Source organism: Carassius carassius, chromosome 25 (assembly GCF_963082965.1).
Source record: "Carassius carassius chromosome 25, fCarCar2.1, whole genome shotgun sequence".
NCBI lineage: Eukaryota > Metazoa > Chordata > Actinopteri > Cypriniformes > Cyprinidae > Carassius > Carassius carassius.
Genome location: NC_081779.1, coordinates 15,904,243 through 15,927,336, shown reverse-complemented (window position 1 = coordinate 15,927,336; position 23,094 = coordinate 15,904,243). Strand labels below are relative to the sequence as shown.

The 23,094-nt window shown below is 38.3% G+C and overlaps 1 protein-coding gene across 1 annotated transcript in view; it reads right to left on the bottom strand.

Moving 5' to 3' along the window:
• The window catches only part of LOC132104293 (collagen alpha-1(XVI) chain-like), an 88,207-nt gene that overhangs the window by 28,187 nt on the left and 36,926 nt on the right, over window positions 1-23,094 (bottom strand). Inside the window, exons 18-47 of the mRNA XM_059509664.1 lie at window positions 21,836-21,874; window positions 21,645-21,689; window positions 21,327-21,362; window positions 18,841-18,954; window positions 18,038-18,073; window positions 17,639-17,674; window positions 17,394-17,504; window positions 16,971-17,015; window positions 16,663-16,698; window positions 16,502-16,546; window positions 15,003-15,053; window positions 14,786-14,905; window positions 14,625-14,660; window positions 14,423-14,530; window positions 14,056-14,169; window positions 13,396-13,449; window positions 13,255-13,296; window positions 13,078-13,113; window positions 12,469-12,522; window positions 12,304-12,372; window positions 10,355-10,408; window positions 9,837-9,863; window positions 8,530-8,586; window positions 8,329-8,370; window positions 7,974-8,045; window positions 6,993-7,046; window positions 5,236-5,277; window positions 4,106-4,222; window positions 3,895-3,936; window positions 3,146-3,223 (exon numbers count right to left, since the gene is read on the bottom strand). Of these exons, the coding sequence (XP_059365647.1) occupies window positions 3,146-3,223; window positions 3,895-3,936; window positions 4,106-4,222; window positions 5,236-5,277; window positions 6,993-7,046; window positions 7,974-8,045; window positions 8,329-8,370; window positions 8,530-8,586; window positions 9,837-9,863; window positions 10,355-10,408; window positions 12,304-12,372; window positions 12,469-12,522; window positions 13,078-13,113; window positions 13,255-13,296; window positions 13,396-13,449; window positions 14,056-14,169; window positions 14,423-14,530; window positions 14,625-14,660; window positions 14,786-14,905; window positions 15,003-15,053; window positions 16,502-16,546; window positions 16,663-16,698; window positions 16,971-17,015; window positions 17,394-17,504; window positions 17,639-17,674; window positions 18,038-18,073; window positions 18,841-18,954; window positions 21,327-21,362; window positions 21,645-21,689; window positions 21,836-21,874 (1,812 nt within the window). The remainder of the gene's footprint in view (window positions 1-3,145; window positions 3,224-3,894; window positions 3,937-4,105; window positions 4,223-5,235; window positions 5,278-6,992; window positions 7,047-7,973; window positions 8,046-8,328; window positions 8,371-8,529; window positions 8,587-9,836; window positions 9,864-10,354; window positions 10,409-12,303; window positions 12,373-12,468; window positions 12,523-13,077; window positions 13,114-13,254; window positions 13,297-13,395; window positions 13,450-14,055; window positions 14,170-14,422; window positions 14,531-14,624; window positions 14,661-14,785; window positions 14,906-15,002; window positions 15,054-16,501; window positions 16,547-16,662; window positions 16,699-16,970; window positions 17,016-17,393; window positions 17,505-17,638; window positions 17,675-18,037; window positions 18,074-18,840; window positions 18,955-21,326; window positions 21,363-21,644; window positions 21,690-21,835; window positions 21,875-23,094) is intronic.

Here is a 23,094-nt window from a genome sequence, read left to right as displayed (position 1 = left end):
GAACCAAATTCAATCCGAGGATTGGTTTGTCACGATAGATCTGAAGGATGCATACTTCCTCATTTCCATCCTTCCATCTCACAGGAAGTTCCTGAGGTTCGCCTTCGGGGCGAGGTGTACCAATATCGGGTTCTTCCGTTTGGCCTAGCTCTCTCCCCTCGCACATTTACAAAATGTATGGATGCAGCTCTAGCACCGCTGAGGCTTCAGGGTCTCAGGGTTCTCAATTATATCGACGACTGGCTGATTCTAGCCCAGTCACAAGAGCTGGCAGTTCGGCATTGAGATGTTGTCCTTGCCCACATCCAGAGCCTAGGGTTGAGACTCAACACGAAAAAGAGCGTGTTGGCACCAGCCCAGAGAACCACGTTCCTGAGAGTGGTGTGGGATTCGGTCACGATGCGGGCACAATTGTCTCCTGCACGGATTGAATCCATCCTGGCCACGGTGACCAGGATAAAGCTAGGCCAGGCCATCACTGTAAAATGCAGTGGTGGTTGAAAACCAAGGGGTTCTCCCCGAGGGGAAACCCATTTCGCATGATCAGGGTTACGTGCAGATGCCTTCGTTCCCTATCTATGTGGAAGAGAGCTTGGTTTCTGTCCCAAGGTCCCGTGCTGGAAGCGTCATGTCGCCGGAAAGCCGTCTCGACAGACGCCTCCCTCACGGGATGGGCCGTGGTCATGGACGGCCGCTTTACGAGAGGTCTCCGGCAGGACCATCATTCCTCCTGGCATATAAACTGCCTGGAAATGTTGGAGGTGTTCTGAGCTCTGAGGATCTTCCTGCTGGATCTCAAGGGTCATCACATCCTTGTATATGCCGGTGGTGGCCTATATAAACCATCAAGGGGGTCTGAGGTCTCGCCCTCTATGCAGACTGGCGCATCAGATCCTCTTGTGGTCCCAGGGGAAATTGTTGTCTCTCAGAGCAACATACATCCCTGGGAATCAGAATCAGGGAGCAGACATCCTGTCGAGGCAGGGGCTGAGGCACGGGGAATGGAGACTCCATCCCGAGGTGGTGGAGTCAATATGTCAGAGGTTCGGCCCAGTGGAAGTGGATCTATTCGTGTCTCGAGAGACGACTCAGGAAGGACCTGCTGACACAGGCAGAAGGCTCAACACTTCACCCTCGGCCCCGAACTATGAAAACTGTGGGTCTGGCCCCTGAGGGGGCACAGTACCGAGAGGCCGGCCTGTCAGCTGGAGTAGTGGAGACCATACTCAGCTCTAGAGCTCCCTCCACGAGGAAATTGTACGGCCTAAAATGGAATGTCTTCACCGTTTGGTGCAGAGAGCATAAGGTGGACCCAGTTAACTGCCCAGTGGCTTCAGTGCTGGAGTTCCTCCAAGATCGCTTCTCAGCTGGTCTTACCCCGTCCAACCTCAAGGTGTACGTGGCTGCCATTTCGGCTTTCCACGCTCCTCTGAGTGATGGGCCTCTGGGGAGACAGCCGTTGGTCGTACGTTTCCTCCGTGGGGCTTGGAGGATGATACCTGGGGCTTGTACCAGGGTTCCCACTTGGGAGCTGGTCGTGGTTCTCGGAGGGTTGGTTGAGGCCCCCTTCGAACCGCTGGAGTCGGCTGAGGCCAAGAACCTTTCCCTTAAGGTGGCTTTCTTGTTGGCCATTACTTCTCTGAGGAGGGTAGGAGATCTCCAGGTGCTCTCTATATCTGACGGGTGCCTGGAGTTTGCTCCAGGCGACATCAAAGCCATCCTACTTCCTAGGCCAGGCTATTTGCCCAAGGTGCTGTCTAATGTGGCACGGCCTACGGTTCTGCAGGCTTTCCATCCTCCACCTCACGTGACGGCGGATGAGGAGAGACTTCACCTGCTCTGCCCTGTCAGAGCTCTGAAAATATATATCCAGAGGTCCTCCTCTTGGCGGAAGTCAGACCAGTTGTTAGTTTTTTCGGGTCGCTCATTCTACCAGAGGCATGGCGTCCTCTAGAGCCCTCCTCTCAGGGGCCCCCATCCAGGAGGTCTGCGATGCAGCAGGATGGGCCACCCCTCACACTTTTATTTGATTTTACAGCCTGGACATTCCATCGACACTTGGCACCCTTGTGCTCTCGTCCTAAGTGTGCCTGTGCGCAGCTTCACACTAGGACAGACAGGGCTCGTTGTGGCATAGTGGGTACTCGTTCCCCCAAAGTGTCGTTCGACGCAGTTCGATGTTCTCTCGAAGGGGAACGTTTCGGGTTACGACTGTAACCCTTGTTCCTCGAGAAGGGGAACAAGAACTGCGTCCCATCGCCACATCTTCCCCTGCCTGGGAGCGCTTGCTTCATCACAGAAGCTGTCTCTGTTGTGTGCCGGCATCCTTTTTATAGCTTCCGCATATGCCGATACACATAACGTCTTGAAGCAACACCAATCAAGATTGGCTCAGTTTCATTCATACTTCAGAGGCGCTACACTGAGGGGCTTCCCCCAAAGTGTCGTTTGACGCAGTTCACGTTCCCCCTCTCGGGGAACAAGGGTTACAGTTGTAATCCGAGATGTTTTATTTATACAATTCTAACTGTGGTGTAAATGCATTCACACCACCTCTGAAGAGTCTCAAGATGCAGAAAAACAATTGTATGGCCACATTGTAGCCTTATGTGGAGTAAGTCCTATGTTGAATCAAAAAGTTTGTTTTGATTCTGTTTTGAAATAAATAGCAGCTGACTACGATGACTAAGACCAAGCAGAAGTCTCTGCCAACTGGCTGCATCAACATTAGACTGAATGGACGTGCAGGTGGTATGAAGTAATCCTACTATGCCTAGCGCCCACCTACTTGTCTTTCAGCGAATCAGTTAGGACAACTGGGCAAACATTACAAGACCTAATTAATATTCATGAGCCAAGGTGATAAGGCGATACAAATGTGTCCCCCACCTTTCAGAGGCGTATCCTTAAGCCCTTGAGAACACAAATCTGGGATTGAATTGGGGTTCAGAATAATTTAATTGGAGTGTGTTGTGTATATATATATATATATATATATATATATATATATATATATATATATATATATATATATATGCTTTTAATATTAAAATATTGTGTTGTTAGATTTGCAAAAGTTAAAGCAGAGCTCTTGTATTTTCTCTGACAGGCACTGATAGTAGTGAAACTTGGCAAATTCTCTCACTGTCTCTCCTTTGTTCCCTGGGGTCCCTGGGAATCCGGGCATCCCTGGTGCACCAACACACTGACCACTGTTACTGTTCTAAAACATTGAGCAGACATGAGGGTTTACAATCCAGAAATGCATGCACAATTTGAAGAGAAACAAATAATGACATTTAAGTTATGTAAAGGAACAGCTTTGTGTCAAAACAATTTTCAATAATGTGACGGTAGCTCATCTGGTTTCATAATAGTATAGCTTTTCCAGTAACAAGCTATGACTTCCCAATGAGTAGAAGAAGAGTATGATTGTCTCAATTATGAAGTGTTCCAATTCATTTTAGTGAATTGGTTTGTTTGAACATTCATGTAAATGGACCATTTTAAAACGATTCTTTGATTCACTAAGAACTTTGTATAATGCCCTGCATCTTTTTTATGTAATATATTTAGTTAAATGCTGTTGTTCATCGTCGTGTAGTGTTCATCATTAAGTGTTTTTTTTTCTAGTTAAATACAAGCTAAAAAAAAACACATGATGAACAGCAACATTTAACTAAATATTTTGGTTTTTAATATTAATATAAATTGTATAACATTACAAATTACTATTAATTTATTAAACTTATTTTTATTTTAATTCTGTGATCCTAATTCATATTTTATTAAATTGAGATTAACATCATGAGTAGCTTGTAGCTTGGGAAGCTTCCCTTTCATTGTTTTATGTGAGTATAAAAAGAGCATTAATCATTCGGTTCACAGACTTACAGGCCGCCTGGGTGTTTCTTCTCTCTGCAGCTTCTCTATACACTGTAAAGCCAATCATAGAGATAGGTTTAGTTCTGTACTGTACTGCAACACCACTGTAGAAATCAATGGCATACCAAATGGAAAGCTTTAAACAACAGCAAACAAACAAATTACCAACACCTTTGTTTGTTTAATACCAATCACATCATCCATCATTGATCCCTCTCACCCGTTCACATCCATCTAAGTGTTCAACGCCAGGCTTGCCCTGATCTCCCTTCTCGCCCTTAGCACCAACCACGCCAGGCACACCTGGTAGGCCCTTGGAGCATTCGCCGCAGCCCTCCTACAGTGATACATACACATGACACAAACACACACACCCACACCCACACACACACACACACGCACGCACACTGTACTCACTGCAAGAAAAATGTAACAATAAAACACAGCACCTGCATGGAAATGCAAGTGAAAAGTAGTGCTGCATTGAAGAGTAAGAAGGTACAGACAGACTGAGAAGGATTCATGAAATTTAAACAAGATATTTTGTTAATAGCAAAAACTATATTCTCACATGATAAAACAGGAATAAAAGAATCCAAATAACCCCAGCTCAAAGAATGTACAAGGTTTCAAAAGCCAAAAAACTAGTTTGAAAAATAAATGGTTTTTGAACCGACTCTGATCAGATATATTCTTCTGCCTGAACAGCACACATTTGTCATTAAGACGTGTGTGTGTGTGTGTGTGTGTGTGTTTTGACTGTGTGAAACAGATGGAAAAAGTCTCAAAAGGGAATGGCGAAAATTCTAATTCTATTTGATCAAATCAATACAACCTTGATCAGCATAGGAGATGAATCCCACACTTTTGAATGGTAGTTTAATAAACACATTTTTAATCACTTCGCTATGTAAGAATCATAAACTATGTACAGTACATACATTAATATGGTTGTATATGTATAAAATATGTCAGGCTTAAAATGCAGCACTAGATTTTATGCAATATGTAACAGGGGTACCCTGCTTCATCTCTCTATCCACCATAGGGGTTCTCGGCCTCAAAAAGGTTGAAGCCCCCTGCACTAAAAATTCCAGCATCATCCAAATGAAAATGCATGCATTGCATAGATGTCTTGCTGTCATATTTGTACTGCTTTGGGGGCAGAATGAAAAAAATAACATTTATTCACACCACACCAACTATGCTAGTGTGTATGTTTCTGTACACCAGATAATACCAGTGTTTCCTTGCACATGCATACTAATAATGCCATAGAGAGAGAGAAATAAGTTGAACACGTGCAGTTAATACAGATAACTTAGCATGTAGGCTAGACTTTTCGCTCACCTTCCCTGTGGAAGTTGAATCCTGAAGCAGCAAAACAGGAGACTGCAAGATGGAGGAGACAGTCAGCCATGGTGACTGCATTAAAAAAACTTTTCCATTTCACAACAAATGAATGTGCAATAATAATCAGAAGTTCAGAAGAAAGACACTATGGTGAGACTAAGGCAATGCAGTACACTAAAAGTGTTTTTTTTTTTTTTTATTATTTTTTTTTAAGCTTTGGAAGTAAATTTATGATCTCATTATTATTAATAACAAAAACCGCATTTTAATAATGGAAAAATTTTGCATGAAATTATTCAGAAGAAAATCGGAACTGAATTTAACATGATAAATCATTTCACATTATGCTAAAATTATTTATTATGCTGTCATCTCAAAACAGTTAATTGCATACATACACATGTAAATGAAAATATTATTAAATATGATAAAAAAAATAGTATTGTGCTACTGTATTGCCCATTTACAGCATGGATAAGAAGTGTCACATCCTTTTTTACTAAGCATTAGTTTCAGAGCACAAAAGACTTTCAGAAGGACAAAAAAAACCTTCATTGTGCAACACCCACAATGATGTACTTCAAACTGATATGTAATCTTATATGTGGAGCATGTCATGAGTATTTTGAAGCGTTTTAAAAAATTCCACTTCACCTCATACCAATTTATTATATGCACATGGCCCACCTGGCCCTTTTTTGTATAGAGGACTGAAATATTCCTCTAACTACAGTTAAAACAGAGAATTTGACCGAATATGAGAGATGCTCTCAGATGCTCTTGAAGGTGCGATGAGCATCTAGTGTGTAGATACTGATTTGCTTCAAGTACATCATCTTCTCTCACCATTGGCTAGTTTGTGCTCTCTACAGCTCAGTAAAGTGGTTTCGTTCCAGGACCGTATGATGGCAACTTAGCCATCTAATTTATCTACTGTAATTATGGTTTTAATATGGAAATTGGTCACATTTTGGAATTTTTTTTAAAAGAACGATTTGAATTACTTATATTATTTGTTACTCTTATTTAATTGAACTATTTAGTGTTTTTGGCTCTATAGAACAGAATTGATTTGTATATTAATGAACTAGCTCTGGGATTAAGTAGTTTGCGGGGTCTGTTTCTCAAAGGTTGACGAACGAGAGTTAAAAGAATAACATGGTTTAGATCTGATTGTGCTCTGGAAGAACTCGGTGGTCTGAGTCTGCCGATAGAAGTGGAGCAAAGCGGGCCGGAAAAAAAGAAGTCTGGCCAAATATCCGCTGCAGGCTGGAAGCCCGGAGCTCTGATTTCAGGATGGGCCTCCGGCCAGCTGAGAAAATATGCGTGCGGGCCATTAATGCCGAAATCCTTCTTTCAACCAAATATCTAATGGCTCTTTCTATATGTAACATCACTCACAGTAATGGCCGTCCTAACCGTAACTCAACACAATGGCAGTGTTTACCATTACACAAAGCCTCGGAGACTGTGAGTTAACTCTGGAAGGGTAATGGGACCTTTGGTGGCCATAAAGGACACACTGCAGCGGAGATGCCGAGTTAAGATGCTTTCAAATGCTTACTGGTTCCTTTTCGTATCATAAAAAGGCTGCTGTTGTCCTCATGAATCGTCTCTAGAGAGCTCTGTCTCCCTGCACTGGTTCAAAGAAGGCCCAGCCCGCTCCCCTTCTAATGCAGAAGTCGACCAACCAGGCTCCTTCCTCTGTGTTATACACTAATAAATAAAGCTCCTCCCCCTGTCTAGTTACTCACAGCTTGGCCGGGTGGACCCGGTTTCCCTGGTACGCCATCGTTGCCAGGGATACCCTGTAAGAAGGAACTGAGGTTGAATTGGTTTAGCTTGTGGCCAAAATTTGGACACCTCCTTCTCCAGCAGGGCAGAGGGATAGTAGCCAAAGCACTGGACCCTCTCCTGGTTTGTGTTCCAGCTCGGAGTAGACATTTACATTTTTTCTTGCCTTTCTCTGTCTATTTTTTAAATTTCAGTTCTTCTAAAGGCTTGGGAAATCAACACAACACCAGGTTAAAGACCAATCAGTGCTCATGGTGAGGTCATACAGAAGTAAATTTGCCAGTTTATCAGGGTGATTTAAACGATGATGGGCTTAAATACCATCATAATTCCCATTGTATTTTTAAAACATAACTGATACAGATGAAAATGGACTGAAAATAAATACAGCAACCTCACAGTGAGCTTCTGCTTGGTTTTTAAAAAGAAAAAGCAGCATGATCCCCAACCACTTATTTAAGTAATGTATTAATTAGATTACATTTAATTAATTTTTTCCCGCAAAATTGTATCAATACATTAATGCTTTAAAATCTACATTAATATTTACATTTACTTTACATTAACTTTTAAAAGCACAGACATTAAAGAAACACATCCCATGGCATTATTCAAAATTCCCAGAGGACCCCTTAAAGCGTGCAATTTAAACAGCAATGTTTTAATACAGTGCTCTTTTATAAACTACATTATATTTGCATGACATTACATTTACATTACATTTAATTAATGGTAGTAGTAATCCTTATTTGCTAAATTAACAATTGATTTTATGTATAAACTTTTACAGAAAACAATACTGGTGCATTTAAATATGCTTTAGTTGAAGCCCAGAATTACCCATGCAGGACTTCCTGATACAGAAGCCCCTCAAAGAGAGAAGGATGGAGGAATAGACAGAAAAAGCAGAGGTGCACTGATGCCATCTGTTTTATACTCACCTGTGGGCCTTGGATTCCTGTAAAGCCTTGGGCCCCTGGGGGACCTGGAGGGCCTGGTGGTCCAGGAGGCCCCTAAGACACATTAAGGACATTGGAATGAGTAGAAGTAAAAAGATGGTCATTCATTACTCATTAAAAGAGTCACAATCACTCTCAGATTCCTTTTTGTGTCTCCATAAGTCCATTAGTAGAGTGTAGCGCTGAAACCCTGTCGCAATTGCTATTCATTTATTCATGAATGAATTAATGTTGTAATTCTATTGTAATGGCTAGGATTTTATTCTTGCACAAACTTCTCAAAATGCAGAGATTCAAGCAGAAGAAGAGAATTTCAGATTGAAAAAGGATGTCAGACCTGAGGACCAGGCTGCCACCTGCTCTCACCACCTGGGACCCCCTGAAAGAAAAGAGTAATTGACTTCAGCACTGCGAATAACATCGGGTCTCATTTTTAAAGGTTATGTTTAATAGCCCGCATTCTTTGAGTGTGTATGTATGAGAGTGTGCTAACGTCTTCCTGATTAACAACAATAAAACAAAGAAAGCATTAGCTCACAGGTCCACCGGTTCCAGGGAACATGTAATTCAAACAGTTGCACTCTCCTGGTTCACCCTATGACACACACACACACACACACACACACAGAAGAAAAAAAGAGGAAATGGTTTAAGTGAGTTGTACATTTTCTGAGTAAACTGCCACAACTAGTCTAGATTGCTTCCATGGTGATGCTGTATTCTGAATAGTTTTATGTTGCTAGATGTTTGCTTATTGGAACAAATTATATATTTAAATTAAATGTATTCAACCTACTATAGAAGAGAGCATCACAACTCTATTCTAACATATTCATGTCAAACCAATTAGTATTTGGAATATTACTAGTGACAATTCCCTTACATTTCCAATTAGTATTATATATATATATATATATATATATATATATATATATATATATATATATATATATATATATATATATATATATATATATATATATATATATATATATATATTTTTTTTTTTTTTTTTTTATGTCTATACTATTTTTATTATTTTTATTTCAGTTTTATGTTAAGTTATTTTAGTACATCAAGTTAATCAAAATTAGAATAATTAATGTTGCCTTTGCAATTAGTTAAAATTTTTGTATGTATTTTATTTCAGTTAAAGTTTTTTTTTATGGTTTAGTTTTAGTTGGTTAACTATAATAACCATGGTCTCAATATGCACACACGCACACACACATACACACACACACCCATGTCACATTGTGTTGCAACGTGAAATGATGTTGAAATTACAAAAAAGATCTGCTGTGGAATTCTATCCTGGCACTTGACAGGAATCACAGAGCACTTCATCACACTTAAGAGGAATATGCATTATTTGATATCAGCTGCCACTTTCCTGTGTTTAGACAAATTAGTCTGGGAGACAATAGAGGACATTAAAGAATGAAGGATTTCCTGGGCTTTTCTTTCGCGGTCTCTATTTCACATCTCCCTAACGCTCACTTCCTTTCTCTTTGATATTCCGTGATGTTGTCAGATTACAGATGACAGCTGTAATATTCACCAATTAATGGCCCTGTTTTAGCTCGAGGGCATTTTGGACTTTTTCAGCACTGTCAAACTCTTCTGCCAGATTTATGAGTCTGTTTGTGTCTCCAGGGTGAACACATCAGTATGTGTAAAGACGGTCGCTCTAAACATTACTCCTCCTATCCATCGTTCCCTCAACACACACACACACACACACACTCTCTCTCTCTCTCTCTCTCTCTCTCTCTCTCTCTCTCTCTCTCGCTGCTTCGGGAAAGCTGGAAATCGCCTCTCCAGCTCACTGATCCAGACACTTACCTTGTCACCCTTAGGCCCATAGGCTCCCTGAAAGACAAGGAGAAACACACACACAAAAGCTCAGTTAGACAGTGCTATTGTGTGTAACTCTCCAGGGCCTGTGAGATGAGTGTGGATCGGGGAGGGCTGTGATGTGCAGTGGCAGGTGATGTGATGCAAGCAGACAATGTGTTGCTGTTAGGGATCCAGGCATAGTCGAATATGACCCGAGTCTGTCTCTGGATTAACTCTTTAAGCTCTCTGTGACAAAGCCCCAGGTAATTAACATCTGATGTGAGAACAGACAATGCTAACTTTGCTTTTTTAATGAGACAAGCTCCGGCAAGACAACAAACTCTCGCTGCCTTTGTCTCTTCAGTTTTGGAAGATCGTTTGATGCCATCTCTAGATGGCAGAGCAATGAACAACGGACAATATGCTTGGGTGAATTTGTTAATCACAGAGCGTGTCACAAAATGGGAATAAGTTAGTGGATTAAACAAAGGATTCCTGGAAAGAATTAAACAAACAAAACTTACAGGACTCCCATCCTGCCCTGGTATTCCAGGAAATCCTTGTGTTCCATCCCTACCCTGTGACACAGATTATTTAAATCATTTAACATTGCAAGACAAAAAAATAACACAGGCTGTATCTCCCACTCCCTATTTCCTATGATGTGAAACAACATACCTAAAATGAAATGTACTTATCCTGCATTATTTACAGTGCGTATTGAAAAGAATGACCGCTCTATAATCTATAATATAATAATCTATTTAATCTTTAATAATAAAATTTTGTTGCTTTAAAGCCTGAAATTAAGACGGACATAGTTTTTATTTTATCTTGGTGTATTTACTCAATGTAACTTCTAACATCCAAGTGAAAAATATAACACCAAAAAAAAAAAAAAAAAAAAAAACCTTCTGACTTTCAACTGTGATCAGCTGTAATCATTTTGATCAGCTCAGCATGGAAAGAGCTTTCCTGGAGCATTTCAGTCCTTGGTAGTGCAACTGAAACAATCAACTATGGGTGGAAAGACACTGTCAAAAGATCTCCAGGATAAAGTTGTGGACAGGCACAAGTCAGAAGATGGACACACACACACAAAAAAAAAAAAAATGTCAAAAGCTTTATCATTGGCTAGAAGCACAGTAAAGTCTATCATTAAGAAGTGGAAGGTATTTGGTACAACACAGACCCTCCCTGGATCAGGATGTCTTCCCAAACTGGATGAAAGAGCCAGGAGGAAACTGGTCAGAGAGGCAACCGAGAGGCCTAGAGCAACTATGAAGCAGTTGCAGGAATTTATGACAAAGAGTTGTCATTATACATACAACAATATAACAAATTCTCCACAAATGTGGCTTGTATGGGAGGGTTGTAAGACAAAAGCCACTCCTCAAAAAAGGCCACATGCAGTCAGAGCTTTGCCAAAATGCACCTTGAAGATTCTGAGGCAGATGAGACTAAAATTTAATTATTTGTCCTCAACACTAAACGATATGTCTGGCAGAAATCCAAAATACTAACAGATTTTTGAGGAAAATCTGCTGCCCTCTGCCAGAAAGATGTCAATGGGAAGAAGGTTTACCTTCCAACATGACAATGACCTGAAGGAGTGACAAAGGCTGAAGGAGAAGTCAGAGCCCCACTTAGAGAGATTTTAAGTCCCACTTAAAATCCCACTTTAAGTCCCACTTAAAATCTGTGGAATAACTTGAAGACTGCAGTCAACAAACAGTCACCATCAAATGTAACTGAACTTGAGCAGTTCTGCAAAGAAGAGTTGACAAGTATTACAAAGTTACAAATGTGCAAAGTTAGTAGAGATATATCCCAACAGACTAAAGACTACAATTAAAGCAAAAGGTGGTTCAACAAAATACTGACACAAGGGGGTTATCCTTTTTCCAAACTCAGTGATTCTGTTTTTTTTTATGTTTATTTTTTGCATTGATAAAGCTTTTGACAATTTTTTTTTTTGTATCCATCTCCTGACACGTGCCCGTCCACAACTTTATCCTGGAGATCTTTTGACAGTGTCTTTCCACCCATAGTTGATTGTTTCAGTTGCACTACCAAGGACTGAAATGCTCCAGGAAAGCTCTTTTCATGCTGAACTGATCAAAACGACCACTGCTGATCACAGTTGAAAGTCAAAAGTTTTTTTTTTTTCTTTTTTTGCTGGTGTTATATTTATCACTTGGATGTTATAAGTTGCACTGAGCCAATACAGAGCTGGATAAAAAAAAACACAAAAAAAAAAAAACATTTCCGTCTTCATTTCACGCTGCAAAGGAACAAATGTGATTATTTTAAAGGGGGGTGATTATTTTCTATACCCACTGTATGCAAAACAGATAATCACCTCCATAATGGCATTCAGATATAATGACGAGAGCCTGAACATAAAGAATGGCTGCATCACTGGCTGGGGACAATCTTTTGGTCCATGTTTTACTGTATGTCATGTTCTTACCGGGGGTCCTATTGGTCCTATTCCCATTGGCCCCTGTGGCCCTGGTGGTCCCATTTCTCCCTTTGGACCCTATTGATGTCAAACAATATATTAGGACAGCAGTGAGGTCAGATCCAGAGTGTCTTTTGGCCTGACGAGTAAAGTGTCATTGCGTTTGTAATCTACCCTTTGTCCCGCTGGTCCAATCGGTCCTGCAGGCCCCAGACGTCCTTCTGGACCCTGTAGGAAATTTATAATGGATTAAGAATTCTATTACAAATAAATGCTGTTCTTTTGGACTGTCTATTCATTAAAAACATCTATCAGTTTCCACAAAAAGATAAGGCAGCACAACTATTTTCAACATCGTTAATAATAAGACATTTTTTTTCTTGTGCAGCAAAACAGCATATTGGAATCATTTCTGAAGGATTGTGTGACACTGAAGACTCAAGTAATGATGCCGAACATTCAGCTTTGCCATGAAAGAAATACATTACATTTGAAAATATATTCAAATATAAAACAGACATTTTAAATTCTAATAATATTACACAACTTTACAGTGTTACTGTATTCTTAATTAATTAAATGCAGCCTTGGTGAGCATAAGAAACTTCAAAAACATTTCAAAAATGGTCCTGATTTCAACTTGTGAACAGTAGTGTATGTTTCAGATAACAGTGGATATGTAAAACTAGAAAATTTAAAGAGAACAACATCTGCAAATTTGCACACTCAAAGGTCCAAATCCATGTGTAAATACCCAAGAACACAACCTTTTGGTATACTTACAGCAACTCCGGGAAAACCTCTAGGTCCCTGCTCACCCTAAATGAGAACATTAAAATATTTGAGCTGGTGCATTAAAGGAATTATTTAAATGCAACTGACCATGCACATTTCTCTAGAAAAGTGTATAAATGAAAAGAGTTTTTTTTTTCTGAGTGATTACAATAACTGTTCATTCACCTGCAGTCCTGGAAGGCCAATACCTGGAAGCCCAGCATCACCCTAATAATAAATAAACATAAGCATCACTCCTCAGTCAATCTTATTAACTTTTGCACACAGATGTGACTGATGTATGCACAGTCAGATGTGTAACTTTACCTGACTGCCTTTAAGCCCTGGAGGTCCCTGGACACCAGGTGGGCCTGTCCGACCCTATAGAATAAAGATAATAAAAAAAATAAAAAATCAGGTATTTTATCATGTTGCAATCTGACAATACTTGCTGATACAGTATCTCAAAACCTGCTGCAATACAGTTATGATTTGATTACATTTATATATTAATATTATTTTATTAGGTGCCTATTTTACGCAACCATTTACATTTTAAAAACTCAGAAATGGAACCAAAATATAACAAGAATACTTCCATATTGTTAGTCATTTGATCAATTCATTGATCCATATCAATGTATCATTATAACCCTATTAATCACACTTATTTGTTTAATGGCATCTAAACTAAGTACTATCAATATTAATCAGAGAAGGTTATTTGTTTGTTTGTTTGTTTGTTTTATTGCTCTTTTTATCATCTACTAGGCCAAAATCACAAATTCAGTTGCTTAGAAAAAGTGGACCCTTCCTCAACAAGCTGCATGATTTAAAGTATCAGTAATATACTGTATGTAGCACAAATTGTGTGCTCCTAAGTTATGCTTTTTATTTTAGATGTGTAACCCCTTTGTTAGTGCAGTAGTCATACAGAACACCACATATTCATTGCGAAAGCATGCATCTGTACAGAAAAACTTGCACCTGTTTGCCTCCGCTGCCCTTGCCTGGCTCTCCTCTCTCTCCCTTGGGCCCTGGTAAGCCAACAACATTGCCATTTCCTTCAGAGAGTGATGGACAGCTGTCACACGCATCTCCCTGGCGATGTATGACACAGATGCAATAAGAAAAGACAGAAAGCTTTTAAATTGCAAGTGAGGAGAAATCCAGATGGCCAGCCATGCTCATGTGTTTTTTTTTTTTAATTTATTTTTTTATACGCAGTCATATAAAGGGTTTAATCTATTATATCAACATGATGAAGGCTAATTAAAAATATCCTGTGATGGCACATAATTTACTCCAATGTAATAAATATGTGACTGGATGATCAAGGTTATTTGAAAATGACCTTTTCTCCTTTCATTCCATTAAGGCCGTTCCTGCCGGGTTCTCCATGAGGTCCTGGGGGTCCAGCTGCCCCATCCACACCTGGGTCTCCCTGAAAACCCTGATCACCCTTTGCACATAAAAATGATATTTAATGCTTAGAAAAGTCCCCTATATTGTGAAGATATCAATATATGCACAGCTTTAAAAAATAATGAACTTACTTTCTCTCCTTTGAAACCTTGTAGACCTGGTGGCCCCTGTTGAAAACAATGTCAGTCTGTTTTGGGCTTCTCAAATTAAAAATGTATCCACTAATACACTAGAAGCAACACACTACCCTCGTCTCCTCCAATAAAAGGGATTATAAAATAGTCAGGCTCACCGGTTTGCCTTCGACTCCTTCTCCTGGTGGACCTGGAGGGCCACGGTCCCCTGTGACCTTTATTATAGATGGACCACTTCCCACCTCAGAGGAAGTGGTTCGGCACACGCCACAGTCTCCCTTAAATACAGGGCATATTTCGTTTTCGTCCCATGTAAACACATCTGTACACTTGTAATGAAGAAGAGAAAAGCATGGTGTAAAAACATTCACTTACCTTTTCACCTTTTGGACCGGGAGTCGCTATACCGGGTTGTCCAGAATCACCCTGTAAAAAAAATTACACCACAAGTTAAAGTGCAATAAGTTTAATACAAAAAATAAATAAAAAATTTAACAATTTGAGTGATACATGATACAAACGAACATGAAACAATACATTTATTAATCTGTGTTAATGTCAGTTAATAAAAAGAAAAATTTTCAGTTTTTGTTCACGTTTTTGTTTCTGTTACGTGATGTAGCGGTGTCTGACTAGGGGCGAGACGTGGGCTGATGATGACATCATTTATATACGGATTCGCTGTCCAGATGAAAACGCAAGGGTGGTGTTTTCAAATTAATCCACTCTGGGAACCGGTTTCAAAAAACATCGGTTTCACTCTCCCAAAACGCTAGTTCCATGTGGACAAAATGCCTATACGATGAAAAATGTATGCATATACAGCAAAACGAGTCTCAGTGTGGACGTGGCCTGAAATTGCTCAATTATTATTACAATTAGAAATAACTGTTTTCTATATTAATTATGTCAGGAAAAGGAACAGAATCCAACTGCGGTTGAATGAATGACATCTTTATTGATAAAACTCAGAGGACTTAATCAGCTGGAGCACGAGACAGTCAGCTCTCCGCAAGAAAGGCCAGCTCGGTGATCTCTTCGGCGACAGCCGCACAGCAGTGGGGAACAGGTGGCGGATCAGCACTGGAAAGCCGTAGCTGGAGTCTGAAGGCAATGCAAAGGTAAGTAGAGTCGGCCGCCTGGTAGATGCGGGCTACTGAGTAACGCAAAGCAAGGCAGAAAAAAAACAAACAAAAAAAAGTGTGACTCGTGTGAGTTACGTATGTGGTGCAGAAGCAGCTCATTGTGCTTTCTCATTGTGCTTTCACACAGGATGCGTTTGCAGTCCGCTACTCGGTACGTAAACGATCGCTGCACTGCTGCAGACACACCGCTCCTGGAACGCACTGACGGACCGCAACCGCGTGAACGCTGGAATCCGTTAACATGGGTGCGTAAAAAAATACAAACTGCATACGCACTGCAGACGGATTATGTGTGAAACAGGCAAAAGGTTGTTTGCACCTTGTGCAATTTGGAATTAGTTTATAGCTTTCTCAAGCACTTTGTGATGCATTTTGGAAACAGGAGATGAGCAACTGGTCTAATGCACCACCTGTCTTTCTCAAGCATTTTTTTTTCTTATTTTTCTTTTATGCACCCATGTTAACGGAGTCCGTGCTTACTTTTAGTCATTATTTTATTTGGGTAACACACATATTCTGAATGCCTTTGGCAGAATTCAAATGAGCCATTTTAATCTAGATTAATCTAGACTAATTCCAAGATTACAGTGAGATTAACCTAGATTAAAAAAAAAAAAATCTATGCCCACCACTATATATATATATATACATCTCCTGGTGCTGTGAGGATGCAATTTAAATACTTTACAATTAGTGCAGAGTACCAAAGTCTGATTTGAGTTTAATCACCTTATCTCCTTTATTTCCACTTGACCCTTTAGGACCAGGTTTGCCCTAAAAAAACATCAGCATCTGCACATTAATCTAATGCTGAGAACAGTCATAAATCACTAATGCAAGTTAAAAACAAAAAGAATATATAAGAATAATAAAAAATAAAGGTTACTTACAGTTTTTCCCTCATTTCCTTTGGTGCCTGCATTACCCTATAACCAAACAGTGTCACCAGTGTGAGACAAGCAACATTACCACATGAAATACAGAGATTTTCCATTAAATCTGACAACCAACTTATTTTTGTGAAATGCTTTGTTTGAATTACCTAAAATAATGACATCCACACATTTAAGTGTCCAAATACTTTTAAGGGTCACTGCATGTACATGTGTACCTATCTATAATACTGTTTAACAACCTTAAAACCATTCGAAAATGTAGAAATGCAGCATCCTAGTGAATAAATATTTATTAGGTTTACCTTTTCCCCTTTTAGTCCAGCAAAGCCACTTAGACCTGGTTCTCCCTGTACATCAAAATCAAGTAAAAAGAAGAAAAAAGAAAAAGAATAGAAGAGAATATCAGCACATATTCTATTGTTTAACAGACATGAAATGGGAGCCTTGGCTGATTAATTCCCCAATCTGACATTACAATCATTTTTTAAAAGCATTTGTGCCTGAGGCTTGTATCTGTGTGGAGCTACACAGATCAGGGCTGTTTGCGATTATACTTAAGCCAATATAAGCATCCCTACACACTCATACACAACCACTGATGTGGATATCAAAAACTGCTTGCATTGTAATTTACTGCACTTCAGGAATTTTGGGAGGAAGCGATGCAAAACTTTTTCAAATGCTGTGTGCTGGATGTTAATGATCAATCACTCCATCACATTCACCTGCTCTCCTTTCTGTCCAGCACCTGGATCTCCTTTCTCTCCCTTTTGAGCAGAATTCAAAAATCCTGCTGGAACTTTTCCAGTGTAAAGGCAGCCAGAACATGGCTCACCCTAAGAAAACAAAGATGGCAAGGCTTCACAGCTTAATTTCACTTCAGAACTTCTCTAAGTGTCAAGCAATTCAGAGAACAGATTCTTCATCTTTCTTTCTTTCTTTCTTTCTTGCCAACGCCTGGCAGACTCACCTTTTCACCTTTGGCCCCGTCTACTCCTGGCTCTCCCTGTGAAAGAATCACAATGTGCAAGACAGTTTGTAAAAATGGCTCAAACTCTGGATGACATTTTCAGTGACTCAGCACTATTGAATTTGTGAAAAAAGCAGGCAGTAGTTTAGTCTGGAATACATTGCAATGTGCTGTAGTTGTCACAACACACAGCTGCTGACGTTTGAGAAAAAGTTCTGCAACAGGAAGCAGCTTTTAACATAAAATTGAAGGCCTGTTCCATTGTCTGTCTGTCTGTGTGTGTGTGTTTGTGTGTGTGGTCATATTTTGTTTTTTTTATTTTTATTTTTTGGTAAATAGTTTCCCAGATACATGGGTTTCTATGCTGTAAGAAACAGCAAGTGGTAAAAAAAAACTCACATTCTGTCCTGCTTTGCCATCCAGTCCTGCAAGGCCCTATGAAAATAGAGGCATACAAGTATCAGCATCAGTCTCCCTAATCATGACACTAATGTCATCCTAGATGACCGCAACTGTAAATGTCCCGCATTTGCACCCAATCACTTTCTGCATCACACATTCTCACTCTCTGTCCCATAAATAGGTATGAGGAATAGATTGTGATGGTATTGGAAATCATTACAGATAAATGCGAACAAGCGCGTTATGGTATGCTGCATAGAATCCCTTTTTTTGTCAGATTTTTTTCTGAAGGAGATAGAGGAGAAATTGTAATAGGCTAAAAAATGGAAAGGCCTTTACTGTAGTCATGGAGTAAAATTAAATCTGACACAGTAAGTGGTCTAAATGTCGAGGGAGGGGGGAGGTTTATGGATTTCATGGATGATAGGAGAAACCTGAATGTTTCTTAAGGTATAATGAAGCATGATAAAATATCTGTTCTCCCTGTGAGAGGGTAGTGGAATGGTGATGGCATTTCTCATTCAACACAACAACAGCAGGAGAAAAAGACCTCACTGACTGTTGGCTTATTTCACTGAACTTGGCAAACACAAATATGGCAGGCCCACTGAGGTGAACAGCACTGTCAGTTGGAAATTTTGCAATGATTAAGTGTCTACCAGGCACCGAATTGTGTATTGGAAGATAAAAGCAGTTTCAGGATGCTGGACAGTGACATTTAATCATACATGCTAAACTGTTTCTAGTTTTTTTTTTTTTTTTGTGATAAACACATGCAGTGGCTTTGAGAGTAAACTCACAGGTGGACCCTGTTTTCCTTTGCCTGGGGCCCCTGGTTCTCCTTTAGGTCCCTGCTTGCTCGTGTTGCCAGTAGAGTTGAAAGAGACCACTGGACATGGTTCACATGGATCTCCCTGAAGACAGAAAAAAGCATATTAAATGGAATGTTCCTCAAAAAATTTTAACTCTCTAATCATTTGCTGACCTTCATATTGTTCTATGTATGACTCAGTATGACTCAGGGTTATTATTGTTAACTTAAATTATTAAAAAAATATTTTTATTAATTTATATAAAGTTGAGATACGAGAATGAATATAAATAATATAGCTGCAAGCAGCGATTATCGGGGCTCAAGCACTTTAAGGCACTTAAGACATAAAGGTCCCCTTCATGGGGACTTTATATTCAGCCATGCTCCTTTTTATAATTTTACATTTACACTGTTAAAGCTAACCAAAGTGTAGAGTTGAATTTGTATTTATTAATTTTTTTGATAAGTATTGACCTACAGAGTCCAGAGATTTATACTCCCGCATGTGCTCACCCAGTTTTGTGAAGTTATGAGTTTTCATTAAGGATGTATAGGCTTTGGGATATATTTGGCCACGCTCATTTTCTAAATGACCCTGTTACAGAATCCAGATGGGAAAGTTCACTTTTTTTTTCTTTTGTTGATTTTTTTAATAATTATTGCCCTAGAGAGTCCAGATAATTGTACTGCAGGTGTTTTATTGAGGTTGAGTGTAAAACCTATGAGTAGTTTGCAAAATATGTTTTTGTTTTATTTTATTTTTTTATTTTTTTAGAATGCCAGATATTTAAATAATTTGATTGACAGCAGTGGTCCTAGAAGCAAAGTTGTGCAGAATGAGGAGTAGGATGTAAAAATCTAGTGTATGTGTGAATATATTAACATTTTCTGCAATTTGAGGTAATTTAACGTAGAAGTTTATAGAGTTTATATAACATAGAGTGTTTCCCTTCCGATGGAACTTGAATTGCATCCTCTATGGTGTTCTTGTTATGTTATGGTGTCCAGTGTCTCAGCGAATTATGGTTACATGTGAAGACTTTTTAACTGTTATAGCACCACCTGTGGTCCGATTTCCATAGAAAAATTGCATGCTTGTTTAGAATCACCTGTTGCATGTGCTCACCTAGTTTTGTGAAGCTTTACATTTTCATTTAGGCTTTATAGTCTTTTGGGTATATTATAGCTACCCAAAGGGTTAAGAACTAGAGTCCAGAGAACTGTACCACAGTGCTTTTTTTTTAAAGATTTTTGTGAACGAAAAACCTAGTACTCATTCCCAAAAATAGTTTTACATATCCTCAATTATTTAACAAACAATTTGACTGACAGAAGTGGTTCTAGAGGCAAAGTTGTCCAGAATGAGAAGGTCTATCAGTTGATATGAATATAATTTGAATATAATGTGCTTTTTCCCCTCTTATAGCACTACTTTTTTCATGGAAATTCAGGCACTTGAACCTGCAAATAAAGTTTTAGGAGTTATGAGTAATTTTGTAATTTTGATCTCTGTCGAACCCCATCAGGCCTATTGGGGAAAACCTGGGTGACACTGAGTAGATGGTGTGAATATTACAGTCCATCCAAGTTTTAAGTCTCTATGACTTACTGTTTGGTCTGCCCGATCAGTTTAATGTGGAGATTGCAGATCCTTGGCATTTCTAACTAAAAAAATGCAGATGCCAGACTTTTGAGTGGCACCCGTAAATCTGATCATATCTCCCCCGTATTATGCTCTCTGCACTGGATGCCGGTCTGTTACAGAATCAAGTTTAACATTTTTATGTTTGTTTTAAAAACTCTGAGTGGAATGGCTCCTGAATATCTCTGATTTGAACTATTACAATAGGGTTTCAGCACTACGCGCTTGAACCTAATTAAATGAAAAACTTAAAGTAAACAGAAATTAAAAACCCTTGTTGAAATACTGGTATGCTGAAATGCTAAAATTACTCAATGGAAATTAAATAATCATAATAAAAGACACTGAATGAAAACTGAAAGTGAAAATATAAAAAATTAAAGATAATTTATAATGTTAATAAAAATTATTATTATTATTATTATTATGGTATATTAGAGTTGGGGTACTCTGACTTGCAATTATGAATGAACTCAGACTGATATTTTGAATGTACAGTACAGATGAATTCAAGTCATGTGTAACATAAAATATATATATATATATATATATATATATATATATAAATAAGTAATAACATAAAATTAAAATAACACAGGTATGACTTTCATATTATGGAGGAAATGGCATTGGACATTTGTGTCACAAGCAAGAAAGCAAGTCATATGGGTTCGGAACAACATTAGAGCAAGTACATTATGTGTCATAATTTTTTGATGGAACTGTACCTTTTAAAAATAAAGAAATAACAGTCAAGAATATGAACTGTGACTTTAACAAGCAAAACTTATTTTCATGCACAATCTGAAACTCTGACTGTTTAGACTTACCTTCTCACCTTTAGGTCCCCAAGGACCTCTCGGACCCTGTCAGCAAAACAAACCACGTCATTGGGTATGCATGAAGATAAGAACCGCAGAAGCTCATTGAGTTGCAAATGTAAATTAGGTGCTGATAGCTCCAGTGGTAATAAAACTAATTATGGTGCTGATGATAGTAAACATTTTTTGTCCCTTACAGTGACAGAACAATCAGGATAGTGATAGAAAATCAGGATACTTAGCATCTTCTGTCTTAGCAATTCAGCACACGCCATTGTTTCATATTGACATCCCTCTATAGGACAAAATGAGAAAAAATGCACTTGCAGGTTCTCCAGGCTTTCCGTCTACACCAGGTATCCCAGAATCCCCCTAGAAATGGAAAGGATGTTTTGTTATTATTAGATTTTACATTCCAAGGGACACAAGAAAGCTAATGGTACATTTTTATAAAAAATATATTTAACATCCTCATCACTTTGTGGTCAAAGCAGGAAAACATATATAAGTAAACATACTTTCTCTCCTTTAGATCTTTGAGGTCTACCAGGGGGCCCCTGTGAGGTAAAAATAGAAAACTAGTATACCGATAACCGTATAAAAAAAATACAAAATGTTAAACAGCGCACAGTCTGCAACAATAGATGCTTTAACACCATTAAAATAAAAATGTACAGTGTGCCACATGACATCAAATTATATGTTAATTATTAAATTATATTATATAAACACACTATATTCAAAAGGTTGGGGTCGGTAAGATTTTTTTTTTTAAATGTTTTTGAAATAAGTCTCTTATGCTCACCAAAGCTGCAATTAGTTGATCAGAAAATATTAATATATTAATAAAAATATTAATAAAACAGTAATATTGTGAACCATTATAAGAATTTAAAATAACTGTTTTCTGTTTTAGTAAATTTATGTAAAATGTACATTTATGTAAAATGTAATTTATTCCTGTGATGATGAATTTTCAGCAGCCATTACTCCAGTCTTCACTGTCACATGATCCTTCAGAAATCATTCTAAGATGCTGATTTCTTATTATTACATTTCTTATTACTTTTGTTAAAAAACAGTTGTGCTCCTTGATATTCTTGTGGAAACTGATACTTTTTTTTAGGATCAAAAGAAAAGCATTTATTGAAAATAGAAATGTTTTACTGTCACTTTTGATCAATGTAATGCATATTTGCGGAATAAATCTTTTATTAAAACATTTGAACACTAGTGTATACTTCAAAGTACACAGAAACCTCAACTATTATTATTGATCACTTTTTTATATATATAATTCAATGAAATCAAAATTTGGTGTAAAATAGTTTAACTCTTATCAGTCTGATCAAATAATAAGTGACAAAAGGTCATTTTCAATTACATTTGATCAATGGAAAATAAAGGTCAGGTCAGTGTGGTATAGGTCTACGGCGCATACATGCTACAGGAATAGTGATAGAATACATACTGCAGAAATGCTAATGTAGTATGCTGAGGAGTATACTATTCTTAATGTAGCCTGATTATATTATAACAGTCTGATTATTTTAGATTTTTGTCAATTCAGTAATGAAAATATGAAAATTTAGTTATTAACACTAGCAGAACAAAACAAAGCTGAATAATTGGTCCAAAAACACCGATTGACAATAAAAAATAAAACAAATAAATAATAATAATAATAATAAAAATCAGAAACTCAACAACTTTTTTTTATCCAATAAACTAAACTTTTATTACTAAAGTAATAATTTTAAATGGTTAAAAATAGTTG